At 39.4% G+C, this 20,620-nt stretch overlaps 1 protein-coding gene across 1 annotated transcript in view; it reads left to right on the top strand.

The window, feature by feature from the left end:
- ITGA2 (integrin subunit alpha 2) overlaps nucleotides 1-20,308 on the top strand; it is a gene marked incomplete at its 5' end in the record, with an annotated part of 65,841 nt that extends 45,533 nt beyond the window's left edge. Inside the window, 15 exons of the mRNA XM_080637263.1 lie at nucleotides 1,145-1,284; nucleotides 2,177-2,325; nucleotides 3,367-3,477; nucleotides 4,046-4,128; nucleotides 4,946-5,087; nucleotides 6,838-6,930; nucleotides 7,486-7,562; nucleotides 7,662-7,745; nucleotides 10,587-10,689; nucleotides 11,536-11,646; nucleotides 12,145-12,249; nucleotides 12,559-12,672; nucleotides 14,922-15,011; nucleotides 18,499-18,615; nucleotides 19,388-20,308. Of these exons, the coding sequence (XP_080493389.1) occupies nucleotides 1,145-1,284; nucleotides 2,177-2,325; nucleotides 3,367-3,477; nucleotides 4,046-4,128; nucleotides 4,946-5,087; nucleotides 6,838-6,930; nucleotides 7,486-7,562; nucleotides 7,662-7,745; nucleotides 10,587-10,689; nucleotides 11,536-11,646; nucleotides 12,145-12,249; nucleotides 12,559-12,672; nucleotides 14,922-15,011; nucleotides 18,499-18,615; nucleotides 19,388-19,477 (1,609 nt within the window). The 3' untranslated portion in view covers nucleotides 19,478-20,308. The remainder of the gene's footprint in view (nucleotides 1-1,144; nucleotides 1,285-2,176; nucleotides 2,326-3,366; nucleotides 3,478-4,045; nucleotides 4,129-4,945; nucleotides 5,088-6,837; nucleotides 6,931-7,485; nucleotides 7,563-7,661; nucleotides 7,746-10,586; nucleotides 10,690-11,535; nucleotides 11,647-12,144; nucleotides 12,250-12,558; nucleotides 12,673-14,921; nucleotides 15,012-18,498; nucleotides 18,616-19,387) is intronic.
- Between the last annotated feature and the right edge of the window lie 312 nt (nucleotides 20,309-20,620).

The following is a 20,620-nucleotide window of genomic DNA, read 5'->3' on the forward strand; positions in this document are numbered from 1 at the left end:
AAACCAGATGGTCTTTACAGTCCATTCCAACCCAAACCATGCTGTGATTCCTTGTAACAGCAGGTTGTACTTCAGTAGCCATAGTGGTTTTGGTAGCCGAGCCTGAGACAGGTGATACCACTTTCCAAACAACCTTCATGACCTTTACCGGCTGGTAGGCTGATACGAGGGAGAGACTTACCCTGTAGGGTAAGGACAGAAAGCAGTGAAAGAGTTGCCACTTATTTCTGGCGAGAAGCCCATCTTTTCTGGCATGTGGCCTTTGCCAGAGCAATCTGAATGCTTTCAGAAAACAAAGAAAGGCTTCACAGAACCCAAATCTTCTGCCTCCCTAAGTACTGTGTGTTTCCTATTACTTGCTTGAGAAGCTAAATTAAAATACAGCTTGCTTTCCTGTCACCTCTCTTTTCACCTGAGACTCTCCACTGTAAGAAGAAAAACATCACTGAATTGCTACTTATTTCATAATGAAACAAGATTATTAAAAATGAATGGTCAGTTTGGACCTTCAGTCCACAATAAAGTACTGCTGGTGGGCATTTCATTAAATAAAATGGTGCTCCTTGAAGTACCAGAATTTTTTTTTAGATTTGATTAATGAAGATGCTAATTTTTCTTTCACACTAGCATTTGGTCTGATTAATGCATTTCACTTTTAATTAAAGTGTTTGTTTTTTACACGCAGGGTTCCCTTGAAACTGTTTTTCAAAATCTTGGTTACATGAAAGTTGTTTTCCTGAAAAATTCAATTATTAATTAAACTAAAGAATTACCTTATTACCCTTCTTCACCCTCCCAGAAGAGGTCAGTAACTTCCCTAAAGGAGCAGAAGAAGATTGCTTGTTGGGAAAACAGGACAAGGGTTCTGTTCTTTGTTATCTTCAGGGAAGGATTAGAACATCAGGATAAACACATTGATTATCCATTAATTTCACATAATGAAGTATTTATTGTCATTACTGAAAGCTACTTTATTAAAAAAAATCACTTATATGCAAAGAAAAATAATTCTACCAGTGCCATTAAAAAATGCTTATATTGGGAACCAAAAAATACTTACATTTACAGATTGCAACAGACAACAGCTTCTACATTACCCAGTGCTCTTGGAAATGACATGCAACCTTTTAAAAATATATTTCAGGTCACGAAGCATTGCAAATGTGTCCATAATTGCATCGTTTAAACCTGAGAAAATCAGTCTGCTGAACCAGAACACAGAAATAACTGTCAAAATATGTTTTCAGGCTACATTTAGACCTGCTAAGAGAAATAATCAAGTGGGTAAGAGTATTTCAATGACTTGGCTTATTTTTTCAAAAGTCCATTATTCAAATGAGTAGTGGAAATTCTAAAGATATATTTGAATGTCAAGAAAGGGAAAATCAGTATGAAATGTTAGAGAAAGTGTTTTTAAGGTCTACTTTCATCACTGGCTCCATAATCTTTGAAAAGTGAGGAATTAGAAGTATAAAGTAGAGATGTATGTTCAACAAACCCCAGAACAGGTCATTAGTGAGAAGCTGATTTTTTTTCAACCTGCAGACTTTTCCTCTCTCTTTGGTAAAAGGAAAAAAAAAAAAGTAAAAAATCCATAGGCTTAGTGCAGATGTCAGTGAGGAGAAGCTCTTCTTTTCAGAGGACAGGAGAGCATCAAGTATTTCTGATACCAACACTGGCGTCTTATGAAGCTATTTAGTTAAACATCTTGGATAACACCAGTTGGACTGCTTTGGTGCTATGTATAGTGCCTTTAGGAACTTATGATTTGAGCTGTAAAATAACGGTGAACTTCCACAGCATATTAGTCATAATATGAGCAGAAGACGACAAATTATTATGTGATTGAAGAGACGATGCAGATTCTTTACAGTCTCCTCAGAGTTCAGGGATATTGTTGCAAGTCCCCTTTATCTAGCATAATCCTGGCCCTGCTGCCTGGCTTCTTGCCTGAGCTGCAGACTCAGACATCTGCACTGGAAACTGGATTGATTGTCATTTAATGTGCTCTCTGTCGATGAGAAGGATTTAAACCTGGTTGACTGCTTTGGAAAGCACAAGAAAGTAAAATATTTAGTGTGGTTTGGAAAGCCTGGTGACTCCGTAGCATTAAGCGTAGTAACGAGATCATGGGCAGTCATACTTAGCAAAGAACGTACTGTTGTTCTTCTTGTAGCTATAAAGTACAATGCAACACTGGATGCAGATCTCCAGTCCGCTAGAGTGTCTTCTAGAGGATTGTTCAAAGAAAATAATGAAAGGTACATGCAAAGAGATCTTGTGGTACGTCATGAGACTTGTGTTCATGACATCTTCAATGTACAGGTAAGTGCGATTGTGACAAGAATGATCAGAGGAAGATGACGATGAATTTTTTGTCTGTAAGATGAATTTCATGTATGGCGTACTCAATGATTTACATTTCTGAACCCCCCCGCAACTAAAAAATACTTAGCAAGATTTTGATTTCAAAGAAATTAATAACTGTCAAATTCAGCACAGCTTCTTAGGATAGAAAAGGCACTTCTTAATTATGTAGTTCAGCTCTGACGTAACACAGAGCCCGTCATCCATAGTTTCAATAAGATTTTACTTTCCTTCTGTGGAGTGAATTCTGCTGTAAGAACTAAGACATACATGCAAATGTTTTCTCTCAAACTAACAACTTTTCAGGTAGACTTCTGGTGAGTGCTAGCTTCATGCATATATCTAGGGAAAAAATAGAAATAAGCAAGTCTTCATCTTTCTCTAGAACCAAAGACTGAACACAACCCTGAAAGTTGCTTTAAGCCCTTTCCTTTAATGCTAGGTCCAGTAGAGGACTTCGATTCCTGCTCTTCTTTGCAATGCAAATATCTTCAACTTTATCATATTTAGTGCTGTTGTGGAGCCATAGGACTAGGCAAGTATTCATTCAGTATTAAGAAACAGCAAAGACGAGATATATTGTGTTTTAGTGTTGCTCAGGCCCAGCTGCTCTCTATGATAAGGCAGAATGGAATAGGAATTTGACTTCTGCAGCCAGGTGAGAATGGAATTGAGCTGGTCATGGCTTTTGAGGACCAGCTTCTGCAGCAGAGAGTCTACATGTTCCTTAGTTCTAAAAGTGACTGTGCTGAATAGAGCCTCCACGGATGATGCTAGAAAAATGAATTCTATCATAGAAGTGGCACTAAAAGCAGTTTAACAAGACGAGCCCACACTTGGCAATCTCAGAAAATTATTTCAGTCAAGAAATGAAGCTTTGTATTGTTACATTTTGTTTAGAGCAAATATTTTACTGTGCATTCTCAATTTACAGTAAAATTACCAATTTTACTCTGTTTGCTGTGCTGACAGCTATCATTTGAACTGTATGTTTTACAGGAACCTTCTGATGCAGTGAATTCACTTAGTTTGCGCATTGACATTGGCCTTGCAAATCCTGTGTCCAGCCCTGTCCTTGATATATATTCTCCTGCATCTGTGGCCTATAGTGTAAGTATGCAATGTTACTATCAAAAAAATGCATGGCTGTATATGTCAATAATGTGTGGGCCCCATAAACACCCAAGAGGTATATGTAAGTGAAACCTGGTGTTCTAGTTAAGTCAGTGGTCTGATAACAGGCACCTGAGGGTGTTTCCTGGTTCATTTTGTACCTTTGTCTATATTGCTTTAGCTTGCTCACACACACATCAGCCACCATGGCTGATCAGCCACAAGCATGTTGGTTGAGCCATGTCACTCTTGATGTGCACTTCCAGTTGAAGGCAAAGATGAACTATTTTAGCTTATCCTACAGTAAAGGAATACATAAAAGAGGGATGAAATCCCTTTGATTACATCCTGTTTGTCATAGGTTAACTGTTTTTATGGATCGGTTGAGATGTAATAACATGTTAGTGTTAACTTGTTCTTATGTCAGTATTTAATGCCCTTCAGAGGGATTTTCTTATCTGCAAACCAAGAATGCGCTTCACCTCGAAAGCGTTTGCACTCTACTCTCTGCACATAATTTTGAGAGTTGAGCCCTGTCACTCAGGAAATGTTTTGTTTTTCATAGATTCCTTTTATTAAAGACTGTGGTGAAGATGAACTTTGTATCTGTGATCTTGTTCTGAATGTTCAGCGGAAGGCAGATGATGGGTAAGAGCTGAATCAGTGGAATTGTGTCAGGTGTTAAGTTTCCATCAGCTGGTGTTCCTATAGGCTCTTGATGAATTTCTAGATGAGAATGTCTTTCTAGTTCAACATCTACTTAGAAATGGCAGAGATAATAAAGCATTTCTGTCTGAATATCTAATCAAGGAAAAAGAGGTATGGTAGGAACACAGATACAGGAGCAGGATTCTTGTCAGCTTAGATAAATCCAAATTTTGCTGCCTTAGGTATGAGGACACAGTGAGCATTCAGAAGATTCATGGCTGGCTGGCTGCTGCTGGAACAGGGAGCACATTGGGAGAGCAGCAGTGATTGCTGCAGGAATCTTGGTCCCTTCTGTGGGGAGCAGAGAGGATCCTGCAGCAGGCTGTGCCACTGGGGAGCTGAGGTCAGCCATTCAGTTAGCACATTTTCCAAGTCCATATGCAGATACATGTGTACATGTGCAGCATGCAGAAAGACAGGGCTGGCTTTTCCTGGAGCTGCCAGCCTAGTCTGACACTCTCTCTCTAGCCACTTTCCCATGAGGGCAGAGCCCTTGAAAATTCAGCAAAGTGATTTTGACCATACGTAGTCAAGGTCCTGCACTTTGAGAAGACATGACTTCTATTTGGTTTTAAGAAACACCATCACAGAGTCTCTTATGTCAACGGGTTTAGAAAGCAGAGTGTTTAACTGCGTAGAATGGAGGAAATGCCCTGTTGTGCTTGTTATTTGTTGTTGGCTACAGGCAACACATTTTTCATGATCCACAGCTGTTCTAGTATCTCTGTTTACAACAATGGACTTTATTTTCCAACAGCAAACAGCGGTTTGTTGTCAGCAGCAAAAACAGAAGGCTAACGTTCAGTGTAAAATTGAGAAATAAAAAGGAAAATGCATATAACACCAGAATCCAGGCTACATTTTCAGACAACTTGTTTTTCGCTTCATCGTCTTTACCGGTACGTGACACCCAACCTCACTGTTTCTGCTATTTACACTAATTTTTGAGATTCTCAGAGAATTATTTCTTTTTTATTTCTAGTAGTGCCTATCCCAGGAAGGAATGTGTGTGCAAACCTCTCTCCCAATTTATTTTCTTGGATACAGAATTGTTCCCTTCAGCATATCAGTTTATTTAGGTCAAGGAGACACACTGCCAACTCAGCATGAAAGCTGGCAACTTGTTTAGTTTGACCTCACCTCAGTATTTCAGTCATCTTTTCCTCACTTCAGGCCTTGGCACCCACATCTTCTACTTGACTCCCAATAACATGCCTGAATGCAGTTGCTGTGCCACAGGGAATTTGTATTTGATAAATCAAATATGCAGCATCGATGATGCAGCCTTAAAGCACATACTTTGGATCTAGAAATAGTGTTACTGCCAAGGCCACATGTTCCAGCCATACAGTTAATCATATTGAAATGATTACTGTACCAGAAGCTCTTCTTCTGATGAATTTTGTCTTAGAAAAGGGAAGGGAAAGGCATTATACATACTATTTTGTGGAATGCGGTAAATCTATAATCTCAGCTGTTGCTTCCAAACAGTTAATGAAGGATGAGGTCTGGACTTCAGTCCTTGGTTTAATCTATAATCTCAACTGTTGCTTCCAAACAATTAATGAAGGATGAAGTCTGGACTTCAGTCCTTGGTTTATGTGGTCAGGCCACTACTGGAGGAGTGCGTGATAATCCTAGGGGTGAAATCCAGCGCTGTCCCTATAGTAAAGAGAGAGGAGGGACAGGAGCATTCATCACTGCCCCAGAGCAGCATTCTCCTGAACAATGAACTGGCAGAAGTACTCCATGCAGCACTGAGGGTGCCCCTCTATCTTCCCATCCTGTTATGCAGCAATATTGCTTGTTTCACTCATGCCAAAAGACCACACTGGAGCTAGGATTTTCTTTTGCTTTAAAATCACTTTTTTTTTAGAAGTATTTCAGCCTGCAAGTGAGGACCAGAAATGTGCCTGCTTCAGAGCAGGAATAAAAGCATAAACTGCGAATGTATGGGTAGGTTTTGGGTTTGCTGGTTTTGGGGGTTGGTTTTTTGTTTGCTTGGTGTTCGGATTTTTGTTTTGTGTTGTTTTTTGTAGTGTCATTCATGAATGGTAAATGTCTGCTAGGGATGCTCCTAACAAAAGACAGTGCATTTTAATGAATTAGTTTTAAAGTGATGATAGCTGGTCAGGTCTACAAGTTTGCCTTTGATGTAGGATGATGACCCGCTAAACATTCTGCAAAGTAGTAAATAAATTTTTATGTATTGCAGATTTCCCTGCAAAAGGTATGATAGGGTCCCCCTTTGCACACTAACTTCTACAGTGAGAGTACTTAACTAGCTCTCAGGTTGTGTAAATATGTCTGCAAAAGTTCTGGAAAAATGCTGTAAAAAACCATGGTAAGAGTTAATGCTAGAGTTGACTTGTACTCTCTAGCCAGTACTCCTTCTTCCAAGCCCAGCACAAAAGTCTAAGAGCTCATAAGAAACCACATAGGACTAGCCCCACCTTTCTCCAGCCTCTCTCTTAGTACTGCCTATGCCCAACCCACCTGCTGCATCTCAGGAATTACTGCCATAATACCTATTCAAACTGCTACTACTTAGCATCATACATGCACTGTTGGAAACAGAGACTGGCAACTTCCTCTCTGCTTTATCAAAACCTGATACTAGGATGACTTCTCTGTCTGTTTCCTCTGCAGAACGATGGGACTGAAGTTTCGTGTCAGACAGGACCAGCACAAAGTACAGTCATTTGCCAAATAAGCTATCCTGTTTTCAGAACAGGACAACAGGTACATCTAGCATGTTTAAATAACCTTGAATGATACCAAAAGCTTTTTTGTTGTTTTCCCCTAAATCTGCATTTACTGCTGGTGAGGCTTTCTTAGATATGGCAACAGTTAACTTCCATTTGGGTTTCAGAGGCATTAAAAGAAGCAAAGCAAGGGCTAAGCTTTTGTGACTCCCTGCCAGACCAAAGGAAAAAGCACTCCTGAAGCACATTTGTCACTGCCCACAGCTTTCAAATACTACTGTAGCTTTGTAACTCTTGAAAGGTGAGGGCTGAGGGCAAAAACAGAGAGCATCATGAGTAGCTGCCTGATCATTCCCATCAAACCCGTTCTGTTGCACAAACCTGGGGTAACTCCTTCTGCTCTATGAATCTCATCTCTTCAAGAAGGCAGTATACTTTGACAGGAGATGGGTGGCTTACACAGCAGAAAATTCAAATACAGATGATAGAATTCTAGATTGTTGCGCATACAAATAATTATGCTGCTATTGGGGAGTCCTTTGAATGATGTACCACCAACTCACTTACCATGTGTTCCTTGCCTCTTCCATAGGTATCCTTTGATATTAGTTTTGATTTTAACCTGAAAAATCTTCGGAATGTGACAGTTCTAAGTTTTCACACATTGAGGTAAAGTATATAACCATATGAAAGCAAGTTAGGTATTAATATCTCTTTTGTATAAAATAGTATTATAAAACCTGACTTTAAATGTGTTTTGATGAACAGTGAAAGTAAGGAAGAGCAAGAAGTGGACAACCGGATTAGCTTATCAATTCCTTTGCGATATGATGCAGAAATTCACTTCACAAGGTATGCTGAATAATGCAGAATCACTGTCATTTTTGCTAAGGCATTTGAATAAAGTAACAGTATTGAAAGGCCACTAAAAAGATAGTAAAACTTTGTTTTCATTTTGAAATTCATAAGCAATTCCCAAGTCATCAACAGTAGTAGAATTTTATGTTCTTCCAATAAACTTACATGTCAAAAAAATGGAATGCATAATAAGAAATCACAGAACCATGTTTATCTCTGCACAACTGTTATAATGTTTATGCAAGTAGAAGTGGTATAAAACCCAAACAGTACTTGTAGTTTTGATAATATAATTAGTATAAACTACATAATAAGGTTGGGCCTCTGGGCTCAAATGTAGTGACATCAGATCAAACCTGGAGTTAAAATGATCAAAAGAAACAAAAGAACAACTGCAAAAAGAAAAAAATGCCCTGGGGAAAAAAAGAAGAATAATGCCCTTGAAACCTCTTATCTTCAGCCCTGGAAATCCCTGGTGATTTGGGATGCACTGAAACAGTAATTAGCCTGTTACTGTTCCAAACAAGAATGATTTCAGTTACAGTTAAATCAGAACTGAAACAAAAAATACACTGGTTTGACTGTCAGATCAAGAGAAAATATTTTACTTTTCATCAAAGAAAAGACGTGTTTCTCCTTCTCAGTTACTGAATTTCTAGGATAAACTACACATAGTTACATTTGATACACTTGGTCACCAATTCTTGGTGAAAAATTGCTTTACATTCCAAAATTTGTAACCATAAACTGATAGAAAATAAATAGTAATTATTCAAAGAATGACAAAATTGAAAAAGAGAAAGCTGCTCAAAAATGTACAGCAACAATAAATTCAGGAAATTAATATTCAAAGATCACCATAACTACAAAAACTGTTGGCTGCATAGGATGACCTGAGCTGGAATAGGGACCATAGTACAGATTAGTTTAATAACCTGCTTTGCAGCAGCAATTTCAGAATATTCAAGGCCCAGCATTCACCACAGCTAGGTACACCAATTCTGGAGTCATGCAGACTTTCTCAGATTATTTTACTTGCAGAGAAGCATTTGTGTCAGCAATGCAAATTATTTCAGCTCCATGAGAAAGTTGCACAGAACTTCAGGAGAAAGAGAGTGTTTGTTACAGAAGTTCACGGCAGCACAAGAGAATACAATACACATCATCTGTATAGGGGAATAGCACAGCAACTTAAGCAGCCTCCTAGGAAACTGAGGTGGTGCAAACTCGAATCAGCAAATTTAATTAGCTGAGAAATATGAACAGAAACTCAAGGCTTCAGAAAAGGCCAGGCATGGAATTTATAAAAGAGTTACTCAAAGAAAAACAGGGGTTTGAATTTGAGTGTATCTCCTGAGTAGGAGAAAATGCAATTTCATATGCAAGTCAAGGCATGAAGGAATTCTTACTGCCAGAAAAGGATTGTTATTCTTGGAGATGAACCAATTTAGAAGAATTAAAGGAAATACACATTAACCCAAGGTATAATTTTAAATTCTTCCCTTAGAGTTAGCTCATTTTTACACTCTCCCACTAGGATATACCTATCTGTAGATAGTTCCTTCTTAAGGCACGTAATGTAGCCAAAGACCAATCTCTTAAAATACATGGGTTGAGAAAAAAGTGCTGTCTTGCTGAAGTGAAGCTCTTCTAGGGAAAATTTCCTAACCTGAGTTTCCAGTACAAGGGTAGGAATCAGTCTTACCAGTGACTCCTGCAAGGACAAGGAAGCTGATACTGTGCAGTCCTGAAAGGACTGGAGATTTGAGCCATAAGGAGGCCTTGTGCAAGGCCTTTCAAGGAAAAGAGCCCTTGGAGGAAGTATGGAGGATTGAAAAGGATCCACAGTGGAGTATGGAGGAGCACATTAGATGGGGAAGTACATCTGAGACTGCACACGTGTTAATTTGGGATTGTACGCAGAGATGTTACCCAGGTTAAACAGGGGGAGCAGCACTGGTAAAGAATATGGATGTGCACCTTGTGCTACAGGAAGAGCCCATGTAGTAATCATGATAGCCCCTGCTCCTTATTAACTCACTCCCCAGCTTGCTTTTTGATTGATCAAATAAGCCTCCTAATGAAAGCTAATGATGAAGAGCTGGCACAGTTCTGGGATGGTCCAGTGGAAAAGCTGCTCACAGGTAGCAAGTACATGGGTCAGATGCATTACACAGGGATGCTTTCATTGTCATTGAGAATGATGCCAGCTGGCTGAGTCCCTCAAGCATCCACCGGCCCTCACACACTTGCAATTTCATGCTGTGGTGGGCTGCAACCACCCTCATGTTACTTTGGAAATTGTGTATTTTGAAACCCATAAATACTATAGAAAGTGGCCGAAAGGAGACCAAGGGCTACGGAATGTGTACCATGCACATAAGCAGGGTGCTGTATGTTTGTTCATATCCAGGCAGTGTGGAAACAAGCATTAGAGCCCAGGGTCTCCCTCAGAATCTGTAGGTATTTGCTGTTACCGAATGTACCAAGGGGGACAGTCACGAGGCCCCTTCTGATGAGGGAGGCTACTGCAAGAGTGAAAGTCAGAGTGTGTGCCAGGGTTTGCCGTATGGCACTGAAACACTACAGGATGCAGGAAGCAGACCCTACGTCTCACACAAACCTCCTGTCTTACCTTCACATGCCTCCTCCAACTCCAGGCTTCAGTACACCATGTAATTTCTCACCCAACTTTGTAAAATTCAAACAGCAGTACAAGTGACTGATTTTTCCTCTGACTGTACTTCTAACCTGTTTCATGAAGGCACATCCAGTAACATATGTTTTCAAAGCAGCTGCCAAACTGAAATGTATTGTTTTATGGTTGTTAACTAGGCTTGCCAACATCAACTTTTACGAAGTATACTCTGGTCATAACATTCCTTCTACTGTGAATAATTTTGAAGATATTGGCCCCACGTTCAACTTCTCAGTTAAGGTTAGTAAATGTTTCTGGTTCACGAAGCTGTCTTACCTTCTCCTGTAGCCTGCTCCAAACATGTAATTGAATGCAACTGAAAAAACTTTCATGATTTCCTGATTTCATTGCCTGATTTTGATGTTTTTTAATCAGTTAAAGCAAAAAAAAAAAATATAAATAGCTAGGGGATAAATGCTTACAGTCTTTATGAGGTTAAGGATGAAATCTGCACTTACTGCACAAGTAGCATGGAGGAGGGATTGGTTCTGCACTGTTTACATACTTAGGAGATGGTTAATGATTAACTTTAAGCCAACTTGGACTGTTTTTTTCATAGAGTGTATTTGTCTTCTGCCAACTTCATAAGGAAAAGCAAGTCTTCTCAGGCTTGGACTTTGAAACTTTGGAAGTTTAGCAAGGGTTAAGTGCTCAAAGCAGATAGAGGAACTAGCCAGATCACAGCTTTTATTACATAAGTCAGGAAAACTTAGATCTGCCACGTGGAAGAAACTTAAATTATGTTCCATTTACATTCCTGTAACTGCTACTCTAAAGGACTAAATAACAGGTTTGTTGGCTGTGGCAGAGTATTTGCTTTTCAAAACATATTTCATGCCATTAATACAAACTCTGTATTAAGGAAATGGTCAGGGACCTGAAGCTATACAATATACTTTCTGCTTTACTGTTGCCATAATGTAATTACTACCCTAGTAAGTGTCATAGTACGAAAAACATTGATGTGCAAAAGAAGTCCAGTTCTTCCATACTCATCCATGATTTCTGATTTTCTTGCTACATCAAGTAATTTATGCATATGCAAGTATAGCTATCTGAATTAACTGTGAGTTATTTGCTTTGCAGGTAACAACAGGAAGTATCCCAGTAAAGATGGCATCTATAAATATCTACCTTCCAGAATTCACCAGCAAAGACAATCCACTGATGTACATAACTGCAGTCACCACTGATGAAGTAAAGAAATTAATTACATAAACTGCTGTGTTTTGGGGTTTAATCAGTACCATGAACATCAGTTATTTCCCTCATGGTGTGGCTGAGCTCCAGAAAATCTTTGTTCCTTCCTCATAAAGGGAAGGGGGAGGACCACAGTGTCAGCAGTATACTAATCTATTACGTGGATTGTCTTTACAGTCCACAGCTGACTTTTCATTTTACTCTGGAACTCTTCAGCTAAGTCCTTTTCCCAGTTCCTGGAAATGTTATAGTAAAAATGGAATTTTTAGATTGAGACAAATCCTACAGGTCAGCCTACGGGGAGAAAAAATTACTGTAAGAGCCATTTAATTCTGTCCAAACCCACATACAGTCTCCTAGTTTCCTCATGTATCCAGTGTTATATAATTCATAATCTAGCCTTTCACAGCTACCATCTCATTCCATAAATGTATATGATGACTACAAACTCCTGAGTACGATGTCATCCAATTCAACTCCTGATGTCTTTCCTAGGAAAGAAGCATTACTTGTCAAGCTCAGAAAAATCCACTGCAGATAGGAAAAAGACCTTACTCTGCATCCTTCACAAAAGAGAACTTCAGAACTTCCAAAGAACTGGTGAGTAAGACTAAGCGCTGCAGAACCACAGGTCAGGGGCATATAGCCAATCCTTAAGAGCCTGCTGCGGTACCTGTGGGTACAGCTGTGGTGGGGGGTGGCCTTCCTCGTTCACACTGCAGGAGTGCAGCCTATGGGTGGTCTCACACATACTGCATCTGCCTTAGATAGAAAAGAAGGTGCATGTTCTTCACATCCAAGCACTTTGTATGCAGCACAGAACAGCAAAGGCAAGTGCAAAAGATATTAACAGAACATTTGTTAAAGTGTATTTTTAACGCATGCTCTCCTTGCTGTTTCCCCTGGAAGAACTGTAAGAATGTGAAGTGCAGTACCATCACATGCAAACTTGAAGATGTTATGCTGAAGGGAGAGTACTTTGTGAACGTGTCCACCAGAATCTGGAATGGAACATTTGCTGCTGTAAGTATTACCTGCATCTTCATGAAGGATCCAATACTCAAATATTTCCTAACACCTGATATTTTTCAAAGTGCAATAAAGAGACCTTTCAATCTAGAAAGACCCTCTTTTACTTTACTTGTTGTGTGTGTCCTTCCAGATTGAAGACTTGAATCTTAAAGTAAGTATTGAGGCTGCATAATGGAGCATATGGACCTTCAGTCCAGCATAAAACCTAAGAAAATACTGTGAGAATGCAATCTTAACAGCTGAAAAAAACATTCTCTGCATCTGCTAAATTCATTCAAGGGCAACTGCAGTTTCCACAAAACTCAACGTAGGACAGCAGAGTACAGTATCATAGCCTGGAAAATAATGTTGCTTTTAGCTTTTGAACATCACAGCCTACATAGTGATCATTTTAAGTCATATCAAAATACCAAAAGCCGTTAGTGTGGCTAGTTATATCTGTAAGAAAAGGTGTGGGGATTTTTTTTAATTGATTTTTTGGTTTTATTAGAGTTGCCGTCAAGTAAACAGTCCTTGCTTAAAGACTTACTTGCTTAAAAATATCCATCAATAATATCTTGAGTTTCCCAATTCAAATTACCGTGTGTCCTCCAGCGTATAACTCACCATGAATTACCAGACTTTTGAAAGAGACCATGTTTGCTTCTTAGCTAGGCAACCAACCAAACTGTCTTGGAGTTTTGGGTTTGCCTAGAGCATCAGGAACATGACACAGTCTCCTTAGTTTGTCTGGCAAGTCTTATGGCAGGTATTGACATTTAACAGCAGGGCTGTTGTCAGCTTTAGTGTTCAGCTCTTAAAAGGAAAAGGTCAGATTGATAATGTAATACACTTATGCAAGAGTGTGAAAGAAAGCATCTGCCTTCAGAATTCATAGTTTTCAAATTAGCTGGGTCAAGACTACTTGTTAGTGCTGTCAGGTACACAGAAGGTGGAGACCTGAACAAAAGGTTGCTAACCTCACAGAAAGGTGAGTGGAAACTCTGTTTACCACTGGGAGGCTGGAAGAGAACATCATGCACAGTTTTCCTCTCATCTTACATTTTCTTGGTTTCTATTTGATGGCCAATACGCAGTGCAAATAATAATGCAAGCACTCTAAAATGCATGTAATCATCCTTTTTATTTAATGTCAATTGGTCATTGTCCAAGAAGAGGATAGCAGGCTTGCTGGTACCAGCTAAGCAAAGCAGAGAAAGATGTGTTTAGGAATTAATGAGGTGCTTTAAATAGCGCTCGGGCAGGTTTCTAAACATTTAGGAGTGCAGAACAGACCACTTGGGCAGATGGCCACAGTGCAGGACGATCTATTCAGTCAGTGTGCATTGGCTCCTGCAGACCCACTGTTGTGCACATCCTTTGTGTCAAGCCCACTATACCTAGTCCTGCCACAGAGAAATGGCTGAGGAGACAAAATGACTGATCAGGCACTGCATTTGGTATGGCTGGTGAGTGCTGCTGGACTCCCACAAACCTGAGGCTATTCCTGTTGATGTAGGAAATGGGGCTCTCCATGCCTGCTGCATGGGGAGAAGAGCATGACTGGGCTGGCAGTGTGCACAGCCGTGCTTCCCTCCTCTTGACACATGCACAGAGGGCAGTGGGATCTGGCACAAGGTCCCTTTTCAAATGGGAATAAGATGGCTTAAGATTTTTGTCATCATCTTTGTTTAAGCTGAGGGAGTGATGTCAGAATTTGGGCAGTGGAGAGGAACAGACAGTGATAGGAAAAAATAAATGGGGAAAAACAGAAGCATTGGATGGGTGAGTTGGGGGGGAGGAGGAAGGGAAAGAACATTTAGTTTCCATTTCAAAGGCCAGAGATATATCCCCATCTGTCTTTTGTTGCTGAGCTCTTTCTCCCTTCTCCCTGTTACTTCACCCCCTATCTCTTCTGAGCTATCAGCAGTGACAGCCTTGAAAAAACTATGAAAATGGATATAGAATCAAATCCTCCTATTTTGCATGAACTACGTGTTAAAGAAGAAATGCCATTTCCCTAGTTTCATTGCAAGTAAGAACAGCAAAATTAAACCTGGATTACCGATACACTATTACTTTCATTGACATGTTAGCTTGGGACCAATAAAAAGACCATTTTAGTTTTCTTCATACTGTGATTTTTTTTTTCCTGATTATGAAGTCTCCACTTGAAGGTAGAGAATTATTTTAGGATGTCTACATTCTAGTTGATTTGCCCTGTAATACAGCTTTACATTTTTTTTAATTTTCTCTTTCAGTTAACTTTCCAGACATTACAACTCTCTGCAGAGGCAACAATCAATACACATAACCCTGACTTATTTGTAATTGGAGAGAATACTCTAACTGTAAGTGATAGATAAGTATATTTTTTCAAGTTCTCTGTATTTTACTGTTTTAAAGTGATAATATTTAATTTTCAGTGTCCTTTAGGAGTACATGGCAAATTACAGACTCTGATGACATTTGATTACATTGAAGTAATGTATCCTTTTGTCTATAAAAAACCTCCCTTAAGTTACTAAAATATTTTATATATAGCCAACTGCTATATAAACCAGACTTAGAATCTGCAGATTTCAGATAGATTGTAGAGCTATCAGCAAAATTCAGAAACTTCTGAAATTCATTTAGCTTCCTGTTCATGGAAAGATCAAAATTTGGACTTCTTTCTGAAACAGAATTAATTGTTGTACATAAGTGAGTTCTGGGAAACATTTTCACAAATCTGATTTGCAGTCTTACTTCTGTAAGTGCATTTAGTTTGACATTTGTAGACAGATGTTTGGCACAGGTCTCCAGCAAATATCCTTAACCTCATTTGTAAAAGAATGTGGACTATTTTTTTGCATTTGGAATGGCTGTCATATGGACACAGCTAATCTCAAAAATGTCTCCTAACAAGTGCTTTATTAGTGTAGAATTCTTCTTCCAAGGTTTCCATCTACCATATACAAACATAAACAATACGTGAAGAATACATTAGTGCTATGGTGCTGTTGTAATATAAAGATACGTGGTTCTCTTGGCCTATCTAGGAAGGAGTGTTCTAGAGGAACATTATTCCATTTGCAATGTGGAGTTTAGATTTATTTTTACAGGATTTACCAACCTGCTTTATCCATACAGATAACCAAGGCCACTGAAGACCAAAATGCAAGTTAGTGAGTCAAATCTGTGAGAATGTGGAGCAATTCATAGGCAATGGAAAAATCAGTTAAATATATACACAGGCAGTTATTGATTGATCTAGTTTAATGCAGAAATAAGAAATTGTTCAGTACTATTTTTTGACATTGTTTCCTCATGGATCACACAATTTCTTGTGAAGAACCTCTCAACAGACCTATTTGTATTCAGGGAAACATCCAATGCCTGAAGAAGAAAAGAGAATATGTGTGTAGCTCTGGAAATAATGCCATGGTTTTTGCAGAAAAATTATATGCCTGCATTTGAAGTGTCCTGAGTGTCTCAGATTTGTGGCATGGTATTATTCTGCTAAAGGATGAAACTTATTAATACACAATGCACAATACACAGTTAATATTCCAATTAATTGCACAGGATGTTTGGGTCATAAACTATGTATTACTAGGTATTTTTTCACACTTGATGCTGCCAAATTTACATTACCAGCAGCTCTGTTAGTGATTTCAGGGAAACCAAAATTTAATTATTCAAATGACCGTTGATTAATTCACTTGACAAATAAAAGGCAATTCCTCAGCCAGCCATTGAAACATCTGCACTTGGGACTTTTAGAGCTCTGAGCTGAACAGATCCTGAAATTTATCCACAGGGCTCTTAAGAAACACAGTGGCTTCTGGTGAGTTTTACAGCCTGATTCTTACTCAAATGCTTCTTGCCATTGATAAGTCTTGGAAAATGTGCCAGCTGGTGGAGTTACGCTCTTCCTAGGGCAGACAGTTCACTTTGACACTGCATTAATGGAGTCAGTACCCAGCACTGCATATAATTCTTGTGACAAGACACCAGTGACACCCAGTCTTTGCCCTTCACACTTTCTTGGGAATAGGACAGTGCAGAAGCAATCTGAGTTTATTTCCCTCCTTACACTGTTATTTCAGACCAGGGTGGTAGGATTCATTAAAGTTAGAATCTACATTAGTCATCCACATCAGAGTTAGCCCTTCCATAAACCCTAATCTGTAGAAATAATAGGTATTTCGGAGATGCAGTTCCTCTTATCCTAAAGACAATTTTGAAAAGAGTGAGTAGGGTGAATTAGGCCCTAAAAAAGCATATCCTTCTCCATTGGAAGCTAAGGAACCATACTGTGTACATATATATATATGTATATAACAGTAGATGAGGTAAATTGCACCCTTGATGTCTTACTGACCACAGTTTAACTTCACAGAAGATACTTGTTCTTGCGCATTGACTTACCTCTCCAATAGTGCCACTTCACTATTAATCTAATGGAGAAAGTATTACTAGGCAAACTGTACACACATATGACATTGGCTGTCTAGTTTGGATGAGTTGGGTTGCTGTGTAGCCAAATGAATTAATATTGCCTTGTTATGCTATGTGGGGAAGCTGTTGAGCTATCTTTGAGTAAAAACTTTCAGATTTTTTCCAAGTTGGAAAGGACTGCCAGCTGGAGGACAGAACGTTAACCTGCTATAATCATCATTATGGCCATTCGGTTAGGAAACACACAAAGCCATCCTGCCTCAGTGAAATGAATACACATAGCCACGCCTAGCACAACACTGGAGCCTTCCAGCAGAAATGACTTAAATCACTGAGATGTCAGTCCAGTGCAAGTTTCCCAGAAAGCTTAAGATTAAATTACAGCAGACAAATGCACTGAGCAAGCAACCCTGAGAAAGTAAACCAGTGTGACTTCTTTTATCATGTTTCAGGAAGGAAAAAACCTTCATGCTAAATGCATGTTATTCCAAGATTAAATCCAAAGATTTGACAGTTCATAAATATTACAGCAATGTGTCCCTGAGCAACTACATTATACGTAACTATGTAGTTGGTCATACTCAATACAACTAAATAGGGTATCACCTGAAAACTAACTTCCAGACACCATATGCTGTCCTGGGAGCTCTCTGGTATTGCTTGTTCAGGAAGCATATGTGTGCTAGAAACACTCCTGACTTGTTTCACTCATACATCTTAACAGAAAATTCATGCAGTTGTCTCAGGAGAACACAGATTAACATGAGAAGACCTAACAAGTTGTTAGTGGCTACCCAGAAAGTAGGAATAGCAGGCAAAGGAGACACTTGCCCAGCAGGACGGGAGAAATTTCAGCAGTTGCAGTGAGTGTATGATGGTGTGTGGCCTCCATGATTAGTGTTGCCTTCTACAGCTGCTCACCACAGGTAATAGGCTCTGACAATGCTCCACTGGAAGTAGGTCTTCTCCACCTCATGCAGGAGAAGTCTGTTTCGAGCAGATAGGGTTTTACACCAGTCTATTCCCCACCTGCATGTAAGCCTGTCTGGCTTACCTCGTGATGGTGTGCCTGGGTACTATAGAAACATCTCTGAAAGACCTCCCATTACTGAAGAGGCAGAAAGCTTGTAGGAAGACCTTGCTTCTTTGCCTGTTGTTTATGGCCAGGAGTGATGAGGGCCCCTAATCCTTAACTGGCACTGCCATGTGCCATGGTGGTGCAACCAGGTACCTGCAGACACCAGTGAAAGGGCTGTAACTGCTTGTTGTGTTCCAGTCATTGATTCTGGAATGTGTGCAGTCCAGCTATTCTTGATTAATGAAGTATTTGGTTTACAAATCCTACTTTAGATGCAGTTAGCATTAACCCCTAATGCACAATCTCTCTGATTTCAGATCCCAGTTACAATAATGAAGCCAGATGAGAAAGCTGACATACCAGTTGGTGTTGTTATTGGCAGTATATTGGCTGGACTCCTTCTGCTGTTAGCATTGGTTGCCGTTTTATGGAAAGTAAGTAGGTGTTTATATTATTAAAAAGAAAGGCAGAGAGGGACAAACACATTTGGGCTATTTTCTTTGGAAACTGGTGCTGGAACAAAACTGCAAATGCAGTTTGGTGGTATGAATAATACTGCATTGGCATCACACCCTTGCTGGGAGCATTTAAAAGGGCTTTAAACATCAAAATTCTGAATTGGGTCCCCATAGAAATTGGCAACGTGAAGGTGATAGATGATTTTTCAATAGCTCAAAACAGGGGCTGTGGCATTGTTTTTTCTTTTTGACACTGCCTGCCTCCTTCCATAAGTCCTCAGCTGGGGTCTGAACTCCCATGATATTCCCAGTGGGCAAGGCTGGGGAACAGAAGCAAGGAAGAAGAGGATATACACTGAGCAGAGGAAAAAGAGAACAAAGAAGGGTGAGGACAAAAGGTCACTTACAAAGGATACCAAGATTAGGAGGAGAGAGAAGTTCTTGTATGTGCCAGGGCATTGGTGTTTGAAGGGCTCCTTGGTGCTCCAGGGAAATGCTGGCATCTTGGCAGGGAGTCAACTGGCTAATCAGCACTGCTGCTTTGACATTTAGTTTCACCAGGCAGGAGTTTAAGGGAGTTTAAGGCCAGCTCCTTTTATTTTAGGGTTAGGAATTGTCTACAAATCAAACACTGTATGTGTGTGCATGTACACATATGCATTTCTACCACCACAGTGTTTAACTTAGCTGAGTAAAGTAACTGTTAATGACTTACAGTGATGTGGTGTTATTTTAATACTTCTCACAGCTTGGCTTCTTCAAGAGACAGTATGAGAAGATGACACAGGATATAGAAGATGTCGATGAAATTACAGAACTAACAAAGGACAAAGACTGAAGAAGATGAGTTACATGGATAAAGAGATCTGAGCCACCAACATTAATTGTGATCCAGTTGGTTCTTCAGCTGGAGTGCCTTAAAGCTTAGTAACATTTAAACATTTTTAATGAAAAGTGTCTTTTTATAGATGAAAATATTTTACAAATTCTACTCTATTATAAGAGTAACTGCAGGACAGTTTGTTGGTTGTTTTTTGGTTGTTGTTTTTTTTTTCTCTTTCTTCCCCCAAAATGATTTATAGTGCCTTTTCTTGGAAATTTTTGCCTTTTAAACAAACTTAGCCCTTAGAACTGGCAGGTCCGGAGTTTACAGTAACATACTGTGCCAGCAATCCTTCTCCTGATCCACTGCAGAGTGAAACAGCAATTTATTTCAGATTATTGTGGAATGGCATCAGTTCGTAATTCAGTTGACAAGTACCATATGTGTAAAGGACATTTTCTATTAAGTTGATGATGAATGTGTGGTGAATACTGCTTCCAGACTGGGAGAAGAAAAGTCAGTTTTTTCATTGACTAGCTCCATCCTTATTGTCTTAAGAGAAATAATTTGCACCAGCAACCCTTTGTTTTAACTAATCTATAAAGTGGGAACTGCACATGAAGATGCCTGTCTGGGTGCTACAGGACAACTGGATGGGCAATCTCTTCCAAAAGTTCATCATATTCCTTGCACTAAGGTCACAACTAAATTACTGAAGTATATTGTTTGGGGGAAATATTGCCAAATAGTAGGCATAGCTGCCTTCTGCATACTTTCTCTCTGAGAAAAAAATATGAATTTCATGATCACAGCATGTTTTCTGAATGTTGTGACTGTTTTTCAGACTTAAGCTTAAGAAGCACTACCACTACTGTTACACTGGGCTTTAAGCTCACAGTCCCTCTGACGTGAGTTTGGTTAGGTATACGTAAATAGGGAAGACAGTCAAGATCTTGCGTTTCAATTCTGTAATGAAAGATTCTGCAGGACTTGACTTAAAGCATGGAGTGAATTAAAGGGGATGATCACGGAGGAAGTACGTGCATTAGGACAGGGGATATTGAAGATCTAAGCTCTGTAAATTGTTTACTGCATTTGTTTCTTTAGCATCTCAGTGCCCTCCAGAAGACCAAAGTTCAGTATGATCTTCTTACCTGT

The sequence above is a fragment of the Psittacula echo genome, assembly GCF_963264785.1.
Source record: "Psittacula echo genome assembly, chromosome: Z".
Classification (NCBI taxonomy): Eukaryota; Metazoa; Chordata; class Aves; order Psittaciformes; family Psittacidae; genus Psittacula; species Psittacula echo.